At 41.3% G+C, this 18,858-nt stretch overlaps 1 protein-coding gene across 5 annotated transcripts in view; it reads right to left on the reverse strand.

The window, feature by feature from the left end:
- Positions 1–1,356: 1,356 nt before the first annotated feature.
- LOC112468910 overlaps positions 1,357–18,858 on the reverse strand; it is a 305,546-nt gene continuing 288,044 nt past the window's right edge. For 4 of the 5 annotated variants that reach the window (XM_025038317.1, XM_025038320.1, XM_025038318.1 and 1 more), the window contains 9 exons: positions 14,595–14,709; positions 9,583–9,854; positions 9,152–9,424; positions 7,382–8,906; positions 7,203–7,306; positions 6,726–7,106; positions 6,532–6,615; positions 5,742–5,908; positions 1,357–4,549 (listed from right to left, as the gene is read on the reverse strand). In XM_025038317.1, coding sequence (XP_024894085.1) covers positions 4,264–4,549; positions 5,742–5,908; positions 6,532–6,615; positions 6,726–7,106; positions 7,203–7,306; positions 7,382–8,906; positions 9,152–9,424; positions 9,583–9,854; positions 14,595–14,709 — 3,207 coding nt within the window. In that variant the 3' untranslated portion in view covers positions 1,357–4,263. The remainder of the gene's footprint in view (positions 4,550–5,741; positions 5,909–6,531; positions 6,616–6,725; positions 7,107–7,202; positions 7,307–7,381; positions 8,907–9,151; positions 9,425–9,582; positions 9,855–14,594; positions 14,710–18,858) is intronic. The other variant, XM_025038322.1, reaches the window with a different exon arrangement.

Genomic DNA, 18,858 nt, shown 5'->3' on the forward strand with positions numbered 1-18,858 from the left:
CAGCTTGTTATGGGATTTCGAAAATAAACGTAAATAAATATTTTAACGAATTAAACATGTGACATCAGCACATATCTAGACGTGTTGTGACATCAACTTAAATAGGAGTAATATAATAATAACAGAAACGGTAATTTTCGACATGAATAAACTGTCATACAATAAAATGTAAAATATGAAACAACAAAACTTTGTTTAATAATTGTCGATGAGTGCAAAATGCTCCATTTGCACAGCCATTAAGTTAAGTGTTAGTTGGTAACTTCAAGTTAATCGTCTAATCACATACACGTACGAGAGCACAAAAAACAAAAATGATATATAGATTTGTCGATGATTAGTTCAGATCCATTCACTCGATGTCATCGCTATTCGATTTATGGCAGTACAATATCGGTACAACTCACTAGTTGATGGCACGGGTCCGCCTATGTACAAATATGTAATACCATATACCACATATCATTTAAATACATCACATAGTTATCATTTTGTTATATATATATTCTTCATATAGATATATCATTTTTTTCTGTGACGTGGAGGGACTCGTTTGTACAATGCATATCTTCGTTACTGTTTCATTGCTTCGTTTCATGCCTTTCCCACATTCTGAGTAAGTAGCCCCCAGTACTGTTCTGTATTGTTACTGTTCTAAATCCAGAGTATTGTTTGTCTTAACATAAAAAAAATATATATATCTCTCAAGAATTAAAAACTCTTAATTCCAGTTCTTATTCTATAAAATTTATAGTGGATAGACTTGAATTCACCTCCAGAATTTTAGTAAAAAAACGTAACAAATTATTTTGGACTGTAGAAAAAACTTATTGCTGCAATTATTAAATATCTTCTGGATTTGGTCAGCCAATACATATTATCTCTTCGTTTTATTACTACCTATGATTTTTTCCTTGAAGCTCTAAGTCTGATTAAGAGTTAGATTACGTATAATAATAATTATATTAGTAGAAACTTAGTTTCTGTAACAAGTGTATTGTCTTAAATGATATGTCTGCTAATTTTGTTGTATTCGACCTACGCACCGAGCCTGTGTGGTCGGAATTCATAACAATTTTATTCCTTAAATAAACTAACTTTAAGATTCGAAATTCTAGAATCTTATAGTATAGTATATAGATCTCTAATACTACACTTTTGTTCCTGTATTGGGGGCCATTACTCAGCCGTTACAGAATCATTTAGTTTGGCTACAAAGGAGTATTTCCATGGGCTTAAAAATTATCACATTTATAAATATAATCCTTATAATATCACGACTATATCAAAAGAATTAAAATACGCACGGATAGAAATCTGTTTATTATTATGAAAATATTTAATCAAATTGTTCTCTATAATATATATTGTATATAATTATTATAGGCCGGTAAATTTAACAAAAACGACAAATAAATTCTAAATTCTCCAATAATATCATGTGAACATTAAGTTAGTGCCCTTGGTGATACCCCCTCATATTAATCTCTTGTCTGTAAATAAATAGATAATGCAGATGTTGTGGCCGGAATACTTGATGTTTAGTTTGCATTACATTTTTGTAGATCGGGGAGAAGATTAATGAGACACACACATAAAGATAGAATAAACACTAAAGTACAGAGTTCTGAACATCTAATGTCTTAAAGAGAAGATATTTCCCATTTCCGACAATTAGACTTTCATTTACAATCATAGTTTTTACTTTGAAATAAATGGAAGATTTAGAGCCATTATTATTTATGAAGACTTGGCAGATTTTTTTAAGTGTCCTCAGTCACTCTTGCGTTTACTTGAGAAAAGTTTCAAAAGTTAAAGTGTGTACATTGTGTGTGTGCGCGATTCATTCAATGGTAAAAGTTAATAAGAAGAAGAATGTTAACAATAACAATGTTCTCAAGATAGAATCAGAGCATCTACGATTGGCAATTCTCTTGAATAACAATTTAGAGTTTCAATATAAATGAAACTTGATATATAAATATATTTTAATCTTTATAAAATTTAGTACATTTATTATATTTGTCTTAATAAAATGCACGCTGTTTTTGTTCTAAATGTACTGAATGATTGTGTGAGGGATGTTCCTATATATATATATAAATACATGAACACAACTAAAGAGAAACTCTCGGGAATTGAAATAGCTAAGCGTGCCCGAAGATAGGAAGACGTAAATTGTGAAATCTTGATCAGAACATATTAATCTTTCACAAAGAAAGAAAATAGATATATGCTTGTCAACGCTCATAATTGTGATTTCTATTTCTTTGTTCTTAATTTAATGAAAGAAATGCGGTAACATTAATCGGGGGAATTTTAGTTCAGTGTACCATCGAGGTATATCAGAGAAAAGTAAATTTTTTTTTTGATTGCTTAAGGCACCTTACATATAGGAACATCATTATAACAACTTTTGAACGGGAAATAAAAATTCATAGATTGTGGAAAGATGCGAACAGTCATTGTTTTTACAAGAGCCTCGCCACGTAGCCTCTAGTAAGGTAGAAAATGAAGCCAAGTATATATATTTTTCTTTATATATATATGTATATAGATCCCTCCTAAAACAACCTAAAACCTAGCCTACTTACTTTGCGTAGAGTTCATTTTAATTGTACATACAGACACTGACGTTATATATGTACAAACATGTACACATCTTATGTACATATATCTATTTTTAATGATCATTGAAGTTGAATATTATTTAATAAATGTACTCTATTCTCTGTATCTGTGTGTTTGCGTGTGCGTATGTATAATATGTATGTATGGGCGTATGTATAATCATTTTACATTCAGTATCGGCGACACAGGGAACGCCTCTGAAGTGAAACTTGAACAACGTCCTTCCTAGAGAATTATTTGCCTAAGCTAAAACGAGTTCTTTTCAATTACATCAATTTGTGTTTATACATATTTATATTTATATATATTTATATTCATATATCGTATATATTAAAATTTTTATTCAATTGTATACTATTAATCTACTAAGTAACAGAGGTAAAGAAATTAAGGAGTTTCAACAAATCTACGTACGTTTGATATAAGACCCACTTATTTTCATCAAATTTTAGTTATGCTAATGATATTTTAACTAAATGTAATTAGAGCGAACGTGCAACAATTTGTATATTACAATCCGGGATCCATTTACCAACTGCACTTTATCTTATTATTTTACCGATATTTATTCAAATTAAATATATTATAAATGTTGAATGCGTAGATTTTATTTAAACAAGACATTAATAATGTCTCGTAATTTAAAGAGATTACAAAATTTATAAATTAAAGCGAATTAAAGATTTCTTACCGAAATCCTAAATAATACAGCTCCATGTAAACTGATCCCGGTTGTAATTGAAAGAGAAAAAACCTAAAACATTATTTAAAAAATTGCGGAAGGGTAACAGGTAACAGTAATGTCTTGTGGCACAATCTGGGAACATTTCACGTGCATAATAAATAGGTACACTGAAATCGCGTTTAATCGTTAGAGCGCTTATTGTAAGTGCACGTCAATCTCTTTCATTTTTGTTGATTCAGCACTCATTGTGACGAAAGTATGTTTTTCGCACGATTATCGAGTTGTGTTTGATTTTTCTAGGCCATGTTAAATGATCGCGTTTACCTTTTGTCTTCAACAAAACGCAAAGTCTATAGTGTCTATACGTTCGCTTCATCTTTCAATGACAGTAACCGTTTTTTTTCTTCTTTTCTTACACTGATGCCGGCATCTTGTCTTCCACGCTGAGGAAGATGTTTACGATCGGTACCCTGTCGCCTTGTTGAACAGAGCTCGAATTATGATTGCATAGTTAAATACCTTCTACCGCTGCGCCATTAAACCCTACGAGTTCTACAACTTCTCATGCATAGTTTCCATTACTGATAGATGTTGTCTTATCCTTTCTTTTTCCTGAACGGCCGATACGATACGTATTCCGTATGAGTCTCATAAATTCAATTAGTCCATTTGACTGATTAAACATACCAGTTACGTTCTTTTGCACAGTTTCGCATATATAGGGGAGATATTCGCGTTTTCGAAACTATCTATTTTGGAAGTTTACTCACGCAACCTGCCCCATTGTGAGCAAAGGTTTCGTAAAAAGATATTCTCGCTACGTTATTCGTAACGATTGACGATCGCGATTGTTTAGAGCCTGGTACCACGCGCGACCATATTACTTTCCTACAGTACCATTACAGCCTTCGTTAAGGTAGCTTAAGTTTAATTACTTGGATCCTGTCCTATGGGGGCCTCGTCGGATTATGGCATAAATGTGCTGTATTTTTGGCGCTGTTGTCACTGATACTCGCGGGCAGTTGTTGTTGATGGTCTTGAGCTTGCGGCGTAGCATTGTCCGGCTGTTGCTGCTGTTGTTGGCTTTGCTGCAACGGCATTGGCTGTTGCAGTTGTTGCGCTTTCGACGGTTGTTGCGTGGCTCGCTTAGATTCCTGACCCGTTGAATCGGGCAAGGGTATTGGCCTGTGGGATTTCATGTGTGCACTTCTGCTTTTCACTTTGTTGAAAACTCTGAAAGAAAAGTATAATTGGAACGTCAAACAAGTTATGGCTTATCAGAGAGTCAGATAGGGTGAAGTGTGGACGGAAACTGGCGTTGCGAGATCTGCAAGCGCGAACACGCTCTCTCGGTTATAAGATAGTTATGAGATGTCAATAGGAAATAATGCAGATGTAGAAAGACGATTGAATTTTATATTTTGTACATTTAGAAATATTTCGTTCCGCAAGCGTTGGATTATATCTTAATTTAGACGCTTATAGTGTACAGTTTAGTAAGTTCACATATATTTAACACATAAGATAAGAAGTCGGAAATATCGGACATGTGCAACAGCAGTCTAACAAATCATGCTTGCGTTATGCATTTGAATTTAATTATATATAACATACCATATAGTCAATTTATACATATATTTATATTGGAAAGTGAAACATAGAGAAATACAATTGAAAGAACATAGGCAGCAAATTAAAATAATAGTAGAGTATAAGAATGTGTGCCAGGCATATTTAAAAAAAAATTGAATAATCAATCAAAATCGCCAATGGCAAAAAAAAGATTAAAAATAATATATTTTAATTAAATTCAGCAGTAAATATCAAATAAATATCAAACAAAATTAATATGTCGTAGAATAAATTTCATTGTCATATTTATTTATTAAAAATATTAAGTTTTTTTGGTAAATCGTGATGTATATCGTGAATGGCGTTTGTGCAGTTTTCAAAAATGTGTTACTATGTATTTTATATCATAAAAAAAAATCAGTTTTATTACATAAGTTATACACAGGGTTGATTCTATTTTTTAAAGTATTCAGAAATTTAACTGTTTAATTGCACTCCTATTTTCGTGTACATAAATTCAAAGTACATGATATCTCTTTCTTTCCAAAACATGTATTTTGCTGTTGCATTGACTTTAAATAATTTTTATTTTTTTTGTTACGAGTTATTTGACGAAAGTCATATACATGTGGTAATTTTATGGAATTCTGTATGGAACTACATAGCTGGCATCGGTTCGCTATTTGGCTTTAAATCATATGCAGAAAGGCATTCTGTCCCTCTACAAGCAAGGATGTCTATGTGAGATGTGCCAATACTTGCCGCTTACATTGCCGTTAGAGCACGCGCGTCACACGAGCTCCGTTGTCAATTATTGGAAATGGATAATTTAGATTAGAGATTGGAGACTTACTTCCCGCAAATCTTGCAGGGGTAGTGAAGTGGGGTGGGCGCGGGTAGTTGTTGCTCAGAACTAGTGTGAGTTTGTGAGTTGGTGTTGACTGTGGCGCGGCCGGTATTGCCGATTTGGGCGGTTTGGGTGCTTCCGGCCATCGTTACTGTTACACTTCCGCTAAAGCTCTGACAACACAAAGAAAACACAAAGCCAAAATAAACAACACAAACAAACGACAACGGCGACGACAGATAAGTAACGCAACGGTCACACAACGCACAACATCCTCGATTCTCTTAAAACGAAGCGTGAGAAAACGACGGATCAGCAATCAATCTCATGCGACACTTAAATCTTCACACGTATGTACGCGTGTAAGATATTTCAGACACACCGAGTACGAAATTGTTAAATAAAATGTATATTAATATATTTCATAAAGGTAAAAATTGTCCTTTTTTTTTTAAGGAGTATAATCGAGATATAATATATATAAAAAAAAATTTCTTCGTACTCGGCGTACGTGAAGAAGTAGGATATGCGGTGAGCAGCAAACATAGAAATAACTTATGTAAATGTATATTTTCTTCTCTGAATCAGTTATATTTACATATGTTTCATAATATGCTGTTATAATATATTAGAGAGCAACGTGTATTGCCTAATTGAGAAAATTTGAATATATTTTCAAGTTAATTTATGAAAACATTGAATAGCATTATCAGGAGTTAGATATGTGATTCTCGTGTAATTGTAAGCACACGATGGTACATGAGATGTTTATATAATAAGAAATATTATTACTTACATCTGTGCAGTCGTATGCGAATAACCTCAGCTCTCCTTCGCTGGTGGTCAGAGTCGCCGAATTTTCTCTTTCGTTTGTTTGTAGCTAAATCGACAGAAAAGTAAAGAACGTTTTTATACTCACATTTACGCGTTTACGTTTATTTTAGTATGGCATTGTTAAAACAGAAAGCGACTGGTTACACTTAAGCTTACCAATGTACGATGAAGGATTGATTTGTCTTCACTGAAGTCCATTTCCGTCACAGACGCAATGGCGTCGCGTAGCTCTTTGGTATCTTTGCTATCTTTAATCTCGCTCTTGATCTTCGCTTTTCCATGGCAAATACGCAGCCTCTTGTACTCGTCAGGACAAAGTCTCTTCCAAAGGTAGTAGAACTGCACGCACTGTTTCGCGGTCTTGGCACCGACGTCCCGCGATATCGCGGAGAAGTCCTTGTTGTACTTGAGCAGTCCCTGATAAAACGCGTCCATTTCATGTGACGTCCATCTGTCGGACTCGTGGCACTCGTAACTGAGCAAAGGATGCTCCATTGGTAGTGTAGGCGTTGGTCGCATCAATTTCACCATTGCTTCCTGAAACATACGTCGATTGTGCGTAAATATCGCTGTATCAAACAATGGCGATTTCAATGCACTTGTGTGAATTCTACACTGCAAAAAATATCTTACGCGAATATTCCCTTTGCACATATGCAACAGATGAAGCGCGTATTCCTTGTTCCTACCACCGCCCGGCACCGCGGCGCAACACGCGAACTGTAGGTACATCTCCACTGCAAGCAATCGTTGTTTGTTACATTTCGCCATACACTTTTTCAAGACATACACATTCGCGAAAGAGAACTTACGTTCGGTATTCGTGAGCACGTTGTTTATGCCGGGATCCCATAGAAGATGGTCAGCCTCGGGCCCGTCGTTTCCCCTGTCTCCGTCGTATTCCACCGGAGGTATCGTGGCCTGATACCTCGTGCCGATGTTGATCCTCGGCGGTGGACCGTCATTCCCTTGAGAATCGTCCGAACTGAAGTCCGAATCTCTCTCGTGCTGATGCAATCTCGCATAGAGCCCCGGACCGGGACGAGACGGGTCTAGGATCGGTGGCGGGGTGTAGCTGCTATCCCAGTGGCGGTCACAAGCCTTTCGCAATCGCGACGGATAAGAGTGCGAACTGCTGACGTATTGGCCGCCGTCCATGCGTGGCCTCTTCCGACAGTGTCGCACGGGGCTGCTGGTGGGTAAACTGCCAGGACTGAGAAACACGTCTTCGTCTAATAGCTCCTGCTTGATCTGTTCGATGGGTATTGGTAAATTTCCGGCCGTTTTGTGTCTCAAGATGTTGTTCTTCGTCGCGTGGTTAGTTTGCACGAAGAACTTGGCCGGGTTGACAACTTGCTGTTGATTGAACTGTCCCGTGTTGCACTGCTGCTGATTTGTCGTTTGAACGTTTAGGCCGAGATTCACGGTGACAGGCTCGATTTTCGGCGTCGCCAGACGGATCTCCTTCTTGAATGTCAGCGCGGGACTGAGAGAGCCCGCCTGCACGAACACGTTCGCCTTCTGCAGACCCGCTGTTTGTATCAGCTTGAACTCGCCGTTGTTATCGACGACAATGCCAGCCAGGCTGCCGTTTCCGAGACCGAAGTCCACCAGATTCTGGCTCGTGATCAGCTTGTACGATTGAAACTCGAATCGTCTACGACCGGAGGCGGCGAAGTCCTTCGAGGTCGAGGAAAGCAGGGGATCCTCCGAATTCGGCATCATCTGATTTTGAAGCGCGTGATGTGGCGACACGGGAAAGCTCGTGCCTGTAAAGGTGACCGGTCCCGGCGACGAGACGGAGGACGGCGGCAGCGGTGACGGCGCCGACGTCGCCGACAACGGGCTTGGCAGTGGCGAGTGCGGATTTGGCGAACCGGACCCGTAGAGGTCCGCATCACCTTCGGATTCACCCGGCAGTACCTCGTTCAGCGCTTCCTCCACGGCCGCAGCGGACGACATCGTGCTGGTGTAGAACGCCGCCGAGAGCGGCGACGACACGTGTCTCACGTTCTCCGGGTCCTCTTGGGGACTCAGCAACGGCAGGCTTCCGGTGAGCAGGCCCTCCTGGCTGGCCGGTGGTGTTGGGTACGTGAAGCTCGGGCTGTCGTGTCGCGTTAAAGGCGACGGCAGGGGTGACTGAGTTGGTAACGTATGAGGACTTTCCGTGTATTGCGCGGCGTAAGTACTGAATTCGGCCAGGGAGTCGGGCAACGGCGAGTTCACCAGCGCTTGAAGGTCCGGATTGACCGTGTGCTGCGAGGAGTATCGGTCCTCCAACGTGATATCCTGCAGCTGCTCGGTAGATTGCTCTTGCAACAAACTGGCCGTCTGAAACTGTGGCACGAACGAGCATAATAAAAATAGAAATGTTGTTTCTTTCACTGCGCTCTTCAACTTCGCACCACGAATGGTACAAAAAGAAGTTTTATGAATTTTCATAAACGATTAAAAAAAAAGGAATATAATTTTTATTTTTCACTTGCGATACTTGTTTATCGCATCAGAAATACAAATATTTTTGTATAAAATTATATTTGCATTTGGCTTTCATTATGAAAGTCATAAGCAGAATTATTTACCTGAATCGAGTCCAAATGGGTAGCGTGCAGGAGCACGCTATCGGGAACCGTTGTAACCTGTTGAAACACTTCGTCCTGCAGGCTTGGGCTAAAGTAACCGCCATCCTCGGCGTATCCTGTCATCGTGAAGCTTTCCGTTACCGCGGGTTGTGCCTGCGGCTGCTGATTATTCGGTTGCTGGTTGGTCGTCGCTGATTGCACGGGCTGCTGATAAGTCAAGTGTAATCTTTGTCCTGGATCGGAAGTTGTTCTCTTCACAGCCACCTTCGCACCCTGCGAGTTATTAGTGGCATGCATATTATGCGTGTTTCTCGTAATAAATGTAACTGTGTGTTACATCGTTAATCGATGAGAAATTTTTGATATATAATTCGAATGTCATATCACAACTGAATAATGAAGAGCGAAAGAAAAATTTGCGACATTTATACCTTCAGGATCATGTCGGCGAGGGCTTGCGCTTGAGCCTGAGTTTTCGCTTCCTGCAATTGCTTCTGCACAGTCGCGTGGCCACCCACGGTGATATTGGGCTGCCGGAAGTGTTCGCCATCGGAAAAACGACGCACCTTTTCCCCCGCTGCCAAGGGCGGCGGAGCCGGCACCGCGAAATTCGTTTTGACGGCGATTTGCGAAACGGCGTCGGCTTGCGTGGTGAAGACGGTAGCATTCGTACGAGGTTGCTGATTGCCATTCGCGTCCACTGCTAAAATGTACATACATATTTCCTATTGATCCAATCTTGCTGGCGTTTGATTGCAAAAGTCTCTTATCTTGAAAAACCTGATAAATATCAAATAACGTACACTGAATACACGCTGAGACTAAACAGATTGTACAATTGGGCATTATACAATTAAGTGCTACGCTAAAAATCTTTATTCTGTCTTCGTGCTTGACGAAAAAAACTGTGCTTTCATCACGATCATATTTTCATCTATTATTAGTCTATTATCATTTATTATTGAAAAGCAGAAGCGCTTTTCTCTATAACGGCTGGCGATAAATGCACGGTGACTCTATATAGTTTGCTCTCGTGTTTCAGGTCGTGAATAAACACCGGGCGTGAGAGGTGTCTCTGAAGACCTCGTGTTTGCGAGCGCGGAAGATGGATTGGTCGGTAAGAATATTTTTCCCTTTTGCTAAGAACGGCATGATGCGTGCGCGGCGCCTCGTGTTTCCGAGTGGAATAAACAGAAAGACGGCGCGCAGACTACCATGAAACGGAAAGCGGAAAAAGCGGAAAGAGAGCTTTCCCGTATGCGTAAACGGGTCTATATAGCGTTCGAAATAAAAGAAACTTTTGTCGCCCTTTTTTCCCCTCGATTCACCCTTCATCCGACGATGGCGGTCGCGAATTGGTGCTCTGTTTCAGCCGTTCCGCATGTCGACGGTTTTTGTTTTCCCTTTGGCTTTACGTATATATAATTGAAGAGAGGAAAAAGAAATAAAGCGTAGAGAGGATTGGCTGAAGCAACAACATACGTCGTACGGCGCGCCCTCCGTCCGCGCAATAAAAATTTTTCGGTACGTTGTATCTCTAAAAATAACAATATTTAAATTTCAAAAAAGCGTGCGTGCTGGTACGTCACAGCATATCCTGAGAACGGCGAGTTTGCTGGAATAACTACATTTAAATTTCAAAAAGCGCTCATGCCGTTCTGGTTATAATGTATTCCGTAGTCCGACGGACTGAGACTCAATTTTTACGAAAGCGCACGGATGACAGAGTATTATAACCGAGGAGACGCGAAGTACATTCAGCCGACATGCCGCGCCGAGCATGTGAAAAAAAATATTAGTGAGTTTTTCGATCATAATCATTGATCAGAAATATCCGGCGAAATGTTAAAAGTTCGTGTTCCCCTTTTCCGTCCGACTATGAAAAAACGAATATGACATTTTTTAAATTAACCAAAGTTATGAGAGATTCATAGCTTTCTATGGATTTATTTCCCGATTTCAAGCTATATGAAAGAAAATTCAATAGTTTCCAATAATTTTTGAATGGAGAAGAAAGCAAATGTATTTAACCCTTAGCTGGCACACTTCATCAGAATCACATAGCTGGCACACTGGGACGTACTATAGGGAACTTAAATTAGAGCTTAGTAATATAAAGGGGCTTAAATTTGAGCTGAACTAGTCTGGGGCGTTTAATACCCCACAGTGCCAGCTAAGGGTTAATTTTCACACACACACATACACGCACACGTTATTTAATTTAGTTAAAATTACAAAAGGTTAATGGACTATATTTTGCCACTTATTTAAACCAAGGCAAAAAGACGTGCAATTCTTCACTTCGCACTTGGCGCTCCGCAATAAATATTCCGCCGCCGCTGAAATCGCAGCATACTGAAAAATATATTCTATAGCGCGCACAATCGTTCATGGTAGCCATACAACTTGACGGGAATAAATGCGTGCGTATCCTGGTCGCCGCGGGGGGCGAAAAGAGGAAATGGGATTCGCCGAGGATACAGCTGTATCGTGACGAAACTTTTCCACGACGATTTCATGAATATCTGGCCTTCGTTCTGGCTTCGAGCCGGCTCTTTACGTTTCACTTTTTTTTTAGCCATTACACTGTGCATCGCGGTCCATATCCTATAGTTTTATCACACGTAGCGTATAATCAGCAGACTCAGGTGATTTCTTGTGAGAGCACTATGAATTTTTTACGCGACCTATGCTGCAATAAATACGTCTGTATAAACTTGTAATCTTTCATAAACTTATGAAAGATTATTTCTAGCTTCGTCTCAAGCAGCAGCGCGAATCTTATAAAATTCGAAACTTCACAAGATAGATTTTCTCATTTATGGAAACAAAGAATATCTACTCCTCAGTTTATAAAAAAAAAAACGTGATGGTGCTCGTCCGGTTTTGTCGAACGTCACGTGAACGGCATGCGAGACTTATATATTTGCATAAACCGCAAATTCTGTGACGTACGTGTGACAGCGTATCGGCACACACTGACGCGAGACCGTGTGATATTTTTACAAATTGCCAATCATCGATCGCGGCGAGGCAAATTGCTTCCAACGAGGCAGTCGCGCGGGCCTGTCTCCGGCCTGTCCTGTCCGCACTTCGAATGGAAATTGTTGTGGTCGATGCAGCAGCAGCATTCGCCGCCGCGAAAAAGCCAATAGGACAAAGCAAAGATTCATTTGTGTTGATAATTCATCGCGTGACAATTTTTGGGCATACGCATATTAGAAATCACGCACATTTAATTAAATCTAATGACTTTATATTTTTAAAATTTTTAACTACCTTGATAGTAAAACTTTAAAATTAATATATTTTGTCATTTATTCCATATTTTAAAATGTGTAATAAGAACATACAACAAACATAATTGCCGAGGAATGGATTATGATCGAGTTTATGTAATTACATGCTCTCATTGTTGAATACACTCTTGTTGCTGTTGTGGAACATATATCTGCGAAGAACTAAATTGAACTATCGAAAAACAATCGTCGCGGAATGTCACAGGTCTAATTATTCGTTTGATTTATCGCATGATTGTTATCAGACACCCCTACGCGTTCTTTGGCGCACGGGAAACGTTCGATAGGTGATATTTTGCTGGGCGACCAGCACGACCGAGCGCGCGTTCCTATCGATGTTCCATTCTCTCTTGCCCTCTCGCCAGCCCTTTGTCAAAAATGTGCGCCAACGCCGTTGCACCACCGGACAACCAAATAACGGGGTGCAACGCGCATTCCCGATGCATCGTCAGCGGGCGCATCGCGACTAGCATGCTCGCGCCAGCAAATTATTTATCGATCGATCTTGTTGTGCGGCCACTTTCGAGGCTTTCAAAAAATAATGGCCGGCGACCAACGGCCTGGCTAAATGACTGTCAACAATTCCCGGCGTGCCGATGGAAACGACGTTGTGTGTAGACAGCGGTTCCTATTGTACGCTGATTAATAACCGCGCGTGATCGAATATTCATAGAATTTCCGAGTCCATCATGTGGTAGAACTCGAAAAGGAGCTTGCCCGTTTACCGCGCGGCCGTACTACAATGTCGCATCCAACAATCGATCTATATCACTACTGGAAACGGCGCAGTTTTCCGCGTATATCGCATACTTCGTCATGTATGAACAAACAATTCCCGGTTAGACATTACAAATTCTACGCTGGTCGAGAAAGAATAATCTCGTTAAAAATCAAATCCAGATTTACACAGGAAATGTCGTGCTGCATTAATTTTACCTCTTCCGAATAAATTATGGAAAGTATGTGTTACTCGAATATTATAGCGTATCCATTGTCACAAGTGCGTTTCGCGTGAATTTTTGATGCGAAATTAAAAAATCATTTCTAGTTAAACACTGGGGGTAACTGCCGTTAATATTTTTTCATAATTACAAATAATATAAAAATACGGAATATCTCGGATAAAAAAACTCAACAAACTCCTAAAACAAATCTTGAAGCAAACTATATTTTTTCTTAAATCTCCAAGAAGCGAAAGCACTCTATATCAATAACATTAAAATATGGACTTTCGGTGTTGAATTATTCGAAATTATTTTAGACTATCAGGAGTCAACAGCCAGCGATCACCCGCATTGCATACGTCTGCGAGGGCATGATCGTACCCCGACGATTACTTTGCGCTTATTTCGGGTTTACGGTCGCCGAAAAGAGCTACGCAGAAGGCGTCGGGTAGCGGATAGCGGATCGTCCCTTGCCGTTCTTGGCAGATGCCGAGGCGAAATCGCGCATAAATCGCTAACGACGCGCACTTTGTTACAAAAGCATGGGCCTGGTGCCCGCCGCGCCGGTCCGTTCTACTACTGCCGCCGCCGGCTTGATTTATCGCGCCAACGTGGACAATGCGAGAAATATTCTGGCGTGTTCGCTTCGTAAATCACGGTTCTTCGGCAGTCCATACACCATACCCCCATAGAGAGGAGGCACCCTCTCTCCCCCTCTCGCGAAATATCACGGGGCGGCCCTCCCCGGTTCTGGCAAATGTGCATGCACGCGCGCGAGGGAGAAACAGACGAACGGGAGGACGACGCAATGGGAGATATCGCAGTCGAATCGGGATACGCGCCCGTAAATCACGCCGGAATCGCATTCGTGGATTCTGTGTTCTCAGCATTGCTCGCCGTAACACCGTATTAATTCTTTTTTTTCCCCCGCGGTTATGACACGTGTATACCTTCGGGATTCTAAACGGAACAATGACGTTATCGCGGCCACTGCACCTCTCTTGGCCATATTGTGTCGAACAATGCGTCGCTGACACGAAACGGGAGTAGCGTCTTTACTATCCGTAGAATTATCGTAGTGACTTTGCTATCGGAATTACGATCAATGTATCGTATCATCGTAATACTACGAAAAATGTAAATATAATTGACAAAATTGTTCTCGATTGTTTTCGCCTTAAACTAGGTTGACTGACTTACCTGTCGTTCTTTTCTGTATGATCTTCTCCTCGATGAGCGCTCTCACGCTGACGGAAGCCGTCTGCAGAGGCGGCCCAACGACTTCTTTCTTCTCGCTCTTTTTGTTCTCCGCGTCCTGCAATATGCGATAGAAAAGATGTCATCAAATCAAGTCGGACACTAATATAACTGTCCTAAATATCATAAATTTTCTACATTGTGTTCGAGATTCAAAACTGGATTGGTTGAAATAAAGATAAGAAAAATCGCATAACTCGATATCGCGTTATTGCATAAAATCGGGCATTTTGTCGCAACTGATCGCGGTCGAATATAATAAAGCTAGATCTTATTGGTCGCGCGTGGCAGTAGGATCTCGCTCGAGCTCATCTAGGACTCGTAGTTTAGCCAGAATCCTCGTTGAACCCGGCCATGAAGGACTCGTGACGGGAGAACCTGGATTAGAAGCTCAAATCACGGGCAAATTGACGCGCAGGATACTAAGGGGGAGACGTAGGGAGACTACAATGGTGAATAGGAGAAGCAGAAGGGCGGGAGGGGCCGGAGATGCACGCTAATCACTGAGCAAGGCTAATTGAGGCGCCCGTTGGATTATATCGTAATGGAATCTCCGGCGTGTGCGATTCAACATCCTGTAATACACCGGCGCTAAGGAAGGCGCTCTGCCTAGTTTCTTGATGCGAAGAATCAAATTAGTGTCTGATAAGCTTCGATTCCGAATCACGAAAACTCGCTATAGTTCACTGATAAAATTTTTACATTTTTCATTCTTTATATAAATTTAATATTTAATCCGCGTGCGTTGAAGATATATCTCTACACGGAAAAAAAATGATGTTGTATCAACAGCATCAGTGTTATTGAGATAAAATTTATTGATGCAACACATCAATATTAATGAACAAAAAACATCAGATAATTGTTTTAATGATTTAAATATTTGATCCAATAATATCCAATTGAATTAACTATTTATGCTTGTGGCAGCCTGTGACGTCGACGTTTAATTGAAGCAACTTTATTTTTTTTCCGTGTGTTTAATAAAGAATATATGAAACAAATTTTAGAGGAATTATGGAAAACGTTTTTCGCATTATTTTTAATTTTTTCTGATCTTGAGATTCCTATCTTTATCTCGTATCTATGATTATTAATACTTTTCGCAATAATATCTTGACAGTTTTTAGATGCTTAGCATCACAAATTAAATCGAAACGATTTAATTAGGGGGAGGGGGAGGGGATTTTACTACTCCAACCAAAATTGTGTTTCAAGTCTGACGATTTGTCGGCGCGCAGTCTACTATGGTTGGAATAATTGTCTATTAAAAATAAAAATTTAACACGAACATCCTGTTACGGCTTTCCTTGCCGTATTCTTCACTCTGAATTTTAATCCACGGAGCCATTTGAAAATTGTAATATCTTTCTATTTTACTTTGGTAGATTATAGCATTTTTATTAAAATTATATTTTATTTTCCTCTTAAAAAGCCCTCCATTGCTCAATGCTTCTACATAGCATTTCCAAGACGATAAAAAATTTTTCTATCTATTTACAATACCGATTGAAGCAATCGAAAGAAATATAATACATTGACGACACAATAGCATCTCGCTATCGCAGACTTATCATCATTGGCCTAGTTTACACCGATCACTTGATACGCGTATTAAATAGTAAATAACTAGTAAATAAGTCTGATTATTGGCTGATCAGTTCAAATATACTATTTGATACGCGTATCAAGAGATCGGTGTAAACTAGGCCATTGTATCGATTTATTATTATTATTCCCGAAGTAATGTCACATCGCAAGTACTCTCTCAGTTCCGCGCATCCCGCAAGGTAAGCCGTTCTTGGTCACGAACTTACCGTCGCCGCGAGCTACGGAGGCCCTACTTCCCTAACTCACTAAGCACGGGAATTCCTTAAAGTCCGTGTAATTTTTTTCCCTAAGGCGCTCGCGCGTAAAAGTTATATTACTTAAAGTTTCCGCGAGTTATACGCACACGTCGTGTAAAGTGGACCTCGCGACTCGTCCCTTCGCGATATACGCGGATCCGGCGAGATCGCTGCCCTCCCCAAGCATTTACCTATACCGATCTCCGTTTCGCGATACGTTTATAATTAGCATACTAATACCGCTTCATGCGCATACATCTTCGGCGCGTCTGCATCCCGCCACCGTCACCCTTAGTGACCCCGGCGTCGATAATATATCTCTTCGGATACATATACGGATACATACGTCATCATCGTCATCTTCATCGAGCCTTAATGGGACGGACGCGCGGGGCGGTCGGGTCGTCATCGCGTGGACCCTCAATTTCCTATCTCCTACTTCGATACGTGTGTAACGCGGGCGCACTTACGCACCCGCAGCCGCGTATATATCACGCCTCCCACGAAATTGAACTCTGTCTTTGACGGGGCGTACATCGTTGCGCTCGCTTCATGAATATTGATCGGCGGCCGTTAATACGCGGAATTGATTGCGGAACGTCCGCCACGCCGCGCCACGCCGATCCCGAACTCATCAATTCGATCTGCGTCGATTCCAGCTACTGGAATTATCTCCAGCGACCGCCATTGTCCGTGATTAGACCCTTGTGAGTTCTTCGGCGGCGGTTCTTTTTACGAATTATTTTTATGGCCCGCGAAAAAAGTGTACAATTGCGGACAGAGATTTATTTAGTCCATCAGCAGCTCTCTTGATTTATCGATTTAATTTAATTCCGAATTATTTTTACGTTTCTGTGAAACTCGTCTCGTACAGCTATGGAAAAAGACGTATCCATCGACTCGGCGTTTTTATCTTCACTGGTCGATATATCTATCAGTATTCTATTTTACGACTGCGTTGCGAGTAATACAATTCAAAGAAGGAACACGTAGACCATGTCTTGGAGCACGATTACAAAGAGGCGATTAATGAACGATGCTGCCGGGGGTCCTGTGCGGCTATTTCCGATATTTCTTGTTCTTATCTCGGCCACGCGGGGCATCGATCAATCGACAATCCATGGCGCGCTTACGTTTTCCAACAATTCTTACCTCCGGACGATCAATCGTTCTACACGTCAACTACTTACAGAAAATAAATCTGAAACGCGTCGGCGCAGATTTATTGCTGACGATTTATCGCTCCGAAAAATCATTCGTCACGCGACGGTACAATGTAATGAAAAACGGCCATCGGCGCGGCTCGCGAGGGCGCGGGCGGCGAGAGGACGCGTACGGCATATGCGGGCAATTCCTCCCGAAAATGGCTTTAGAACGAATTACACGCCGTAATTCGCTCTAAAGCCCGCAACTACATATTTATCTACGGGCTGCTCGCCCTGGCACGAGAAGCACGTCCCCCTCGCGCGGTCGCTAACTCCTCTCACCGCGGACACGCGCCCTAAACAACTAACGCGGTTTCGCGAAATTCTGCCTACAACTCGATGAGTTTTCCTGTTTCGCTCTTCTTCTCCCTCCCCCTCCCCCTCCTGCGACGTGCATTAATCTGGCTATGTATATCCACGAATCCGAAAAGCCATCGAAACTTTTCAATAATTCCGTACGGCCGAGCAAAAAGCTCAGCCGCACGGGAAGTTGGGCCGCTGGCTGCCGGATAGAGCTTTCGCGGTAGCGCGGCGCCCTTTGGTCTCCCCGGTTCGAACACGGACGGGGCGAATACGCGGAGAAAGGAGAGGAGAAACGAGGGGGAGTTCGAGAGGGTGGACATAGGGCAGGAGGCAGAGGCGTATCGTGGTGAAAACTCGGGTGCTCGAAACGAGAGCAGCGCCGTTGAAAACCCCGACCGTAACCAGTCAGATTCAATCTGCATAATGGAGAAAGCTCGAGACAATGTTTGCACGGGGCTCTCCGCGCGTGCTACGTTTCCCTCTCGTGTCCCTCTTTCTCTCTCTCTCTCTCTTTCTCTCCCTCCAACCGTTGAATCGTATCTTTCTCTCTCCTCTCTCACTCTTCTTCTCTTTTCCAACCCCAAGACCGGCGGACTCACTGCGGATTGGTTCGGGGTTCGGGTTGAACCAAAGAGCTTGTTAATGGGTTCATTTGGATTCGATCATCGCCTTACCTTTCCCATCCACCGGTGGTACGTTTCCCTCGCTCGTCCGCGTTTTATCTCGTCTTCGCTGATTTACTCGTTCTCGTACCCACCTCGTTCCAATCTTTACTCTATCGAGTCGTTACTGAGCGGTCTTCTCATCCGCCATCGCTTACGTAGAGCTGAATGGAATAAGGTGAGACGGAAC

This window comes from Temnothorax curvispinosus, unplaced genomic scaffold (genome assembly GCF_003070985.1).
Source record: "Temnothorax curvispinosus isolate PA1 unplaced genomic scaffold, ASM307098v1 QBEX01002228.1, whole genome shotgun sequence".
Classification (NCBI taxonomy): domain Eukaryota; kingdom Metazoa; phylum Arthropoda; class Insecta; order Hymenoptera; family Formicidae; genus Temnothorax; species Temnothorax curvispinosus.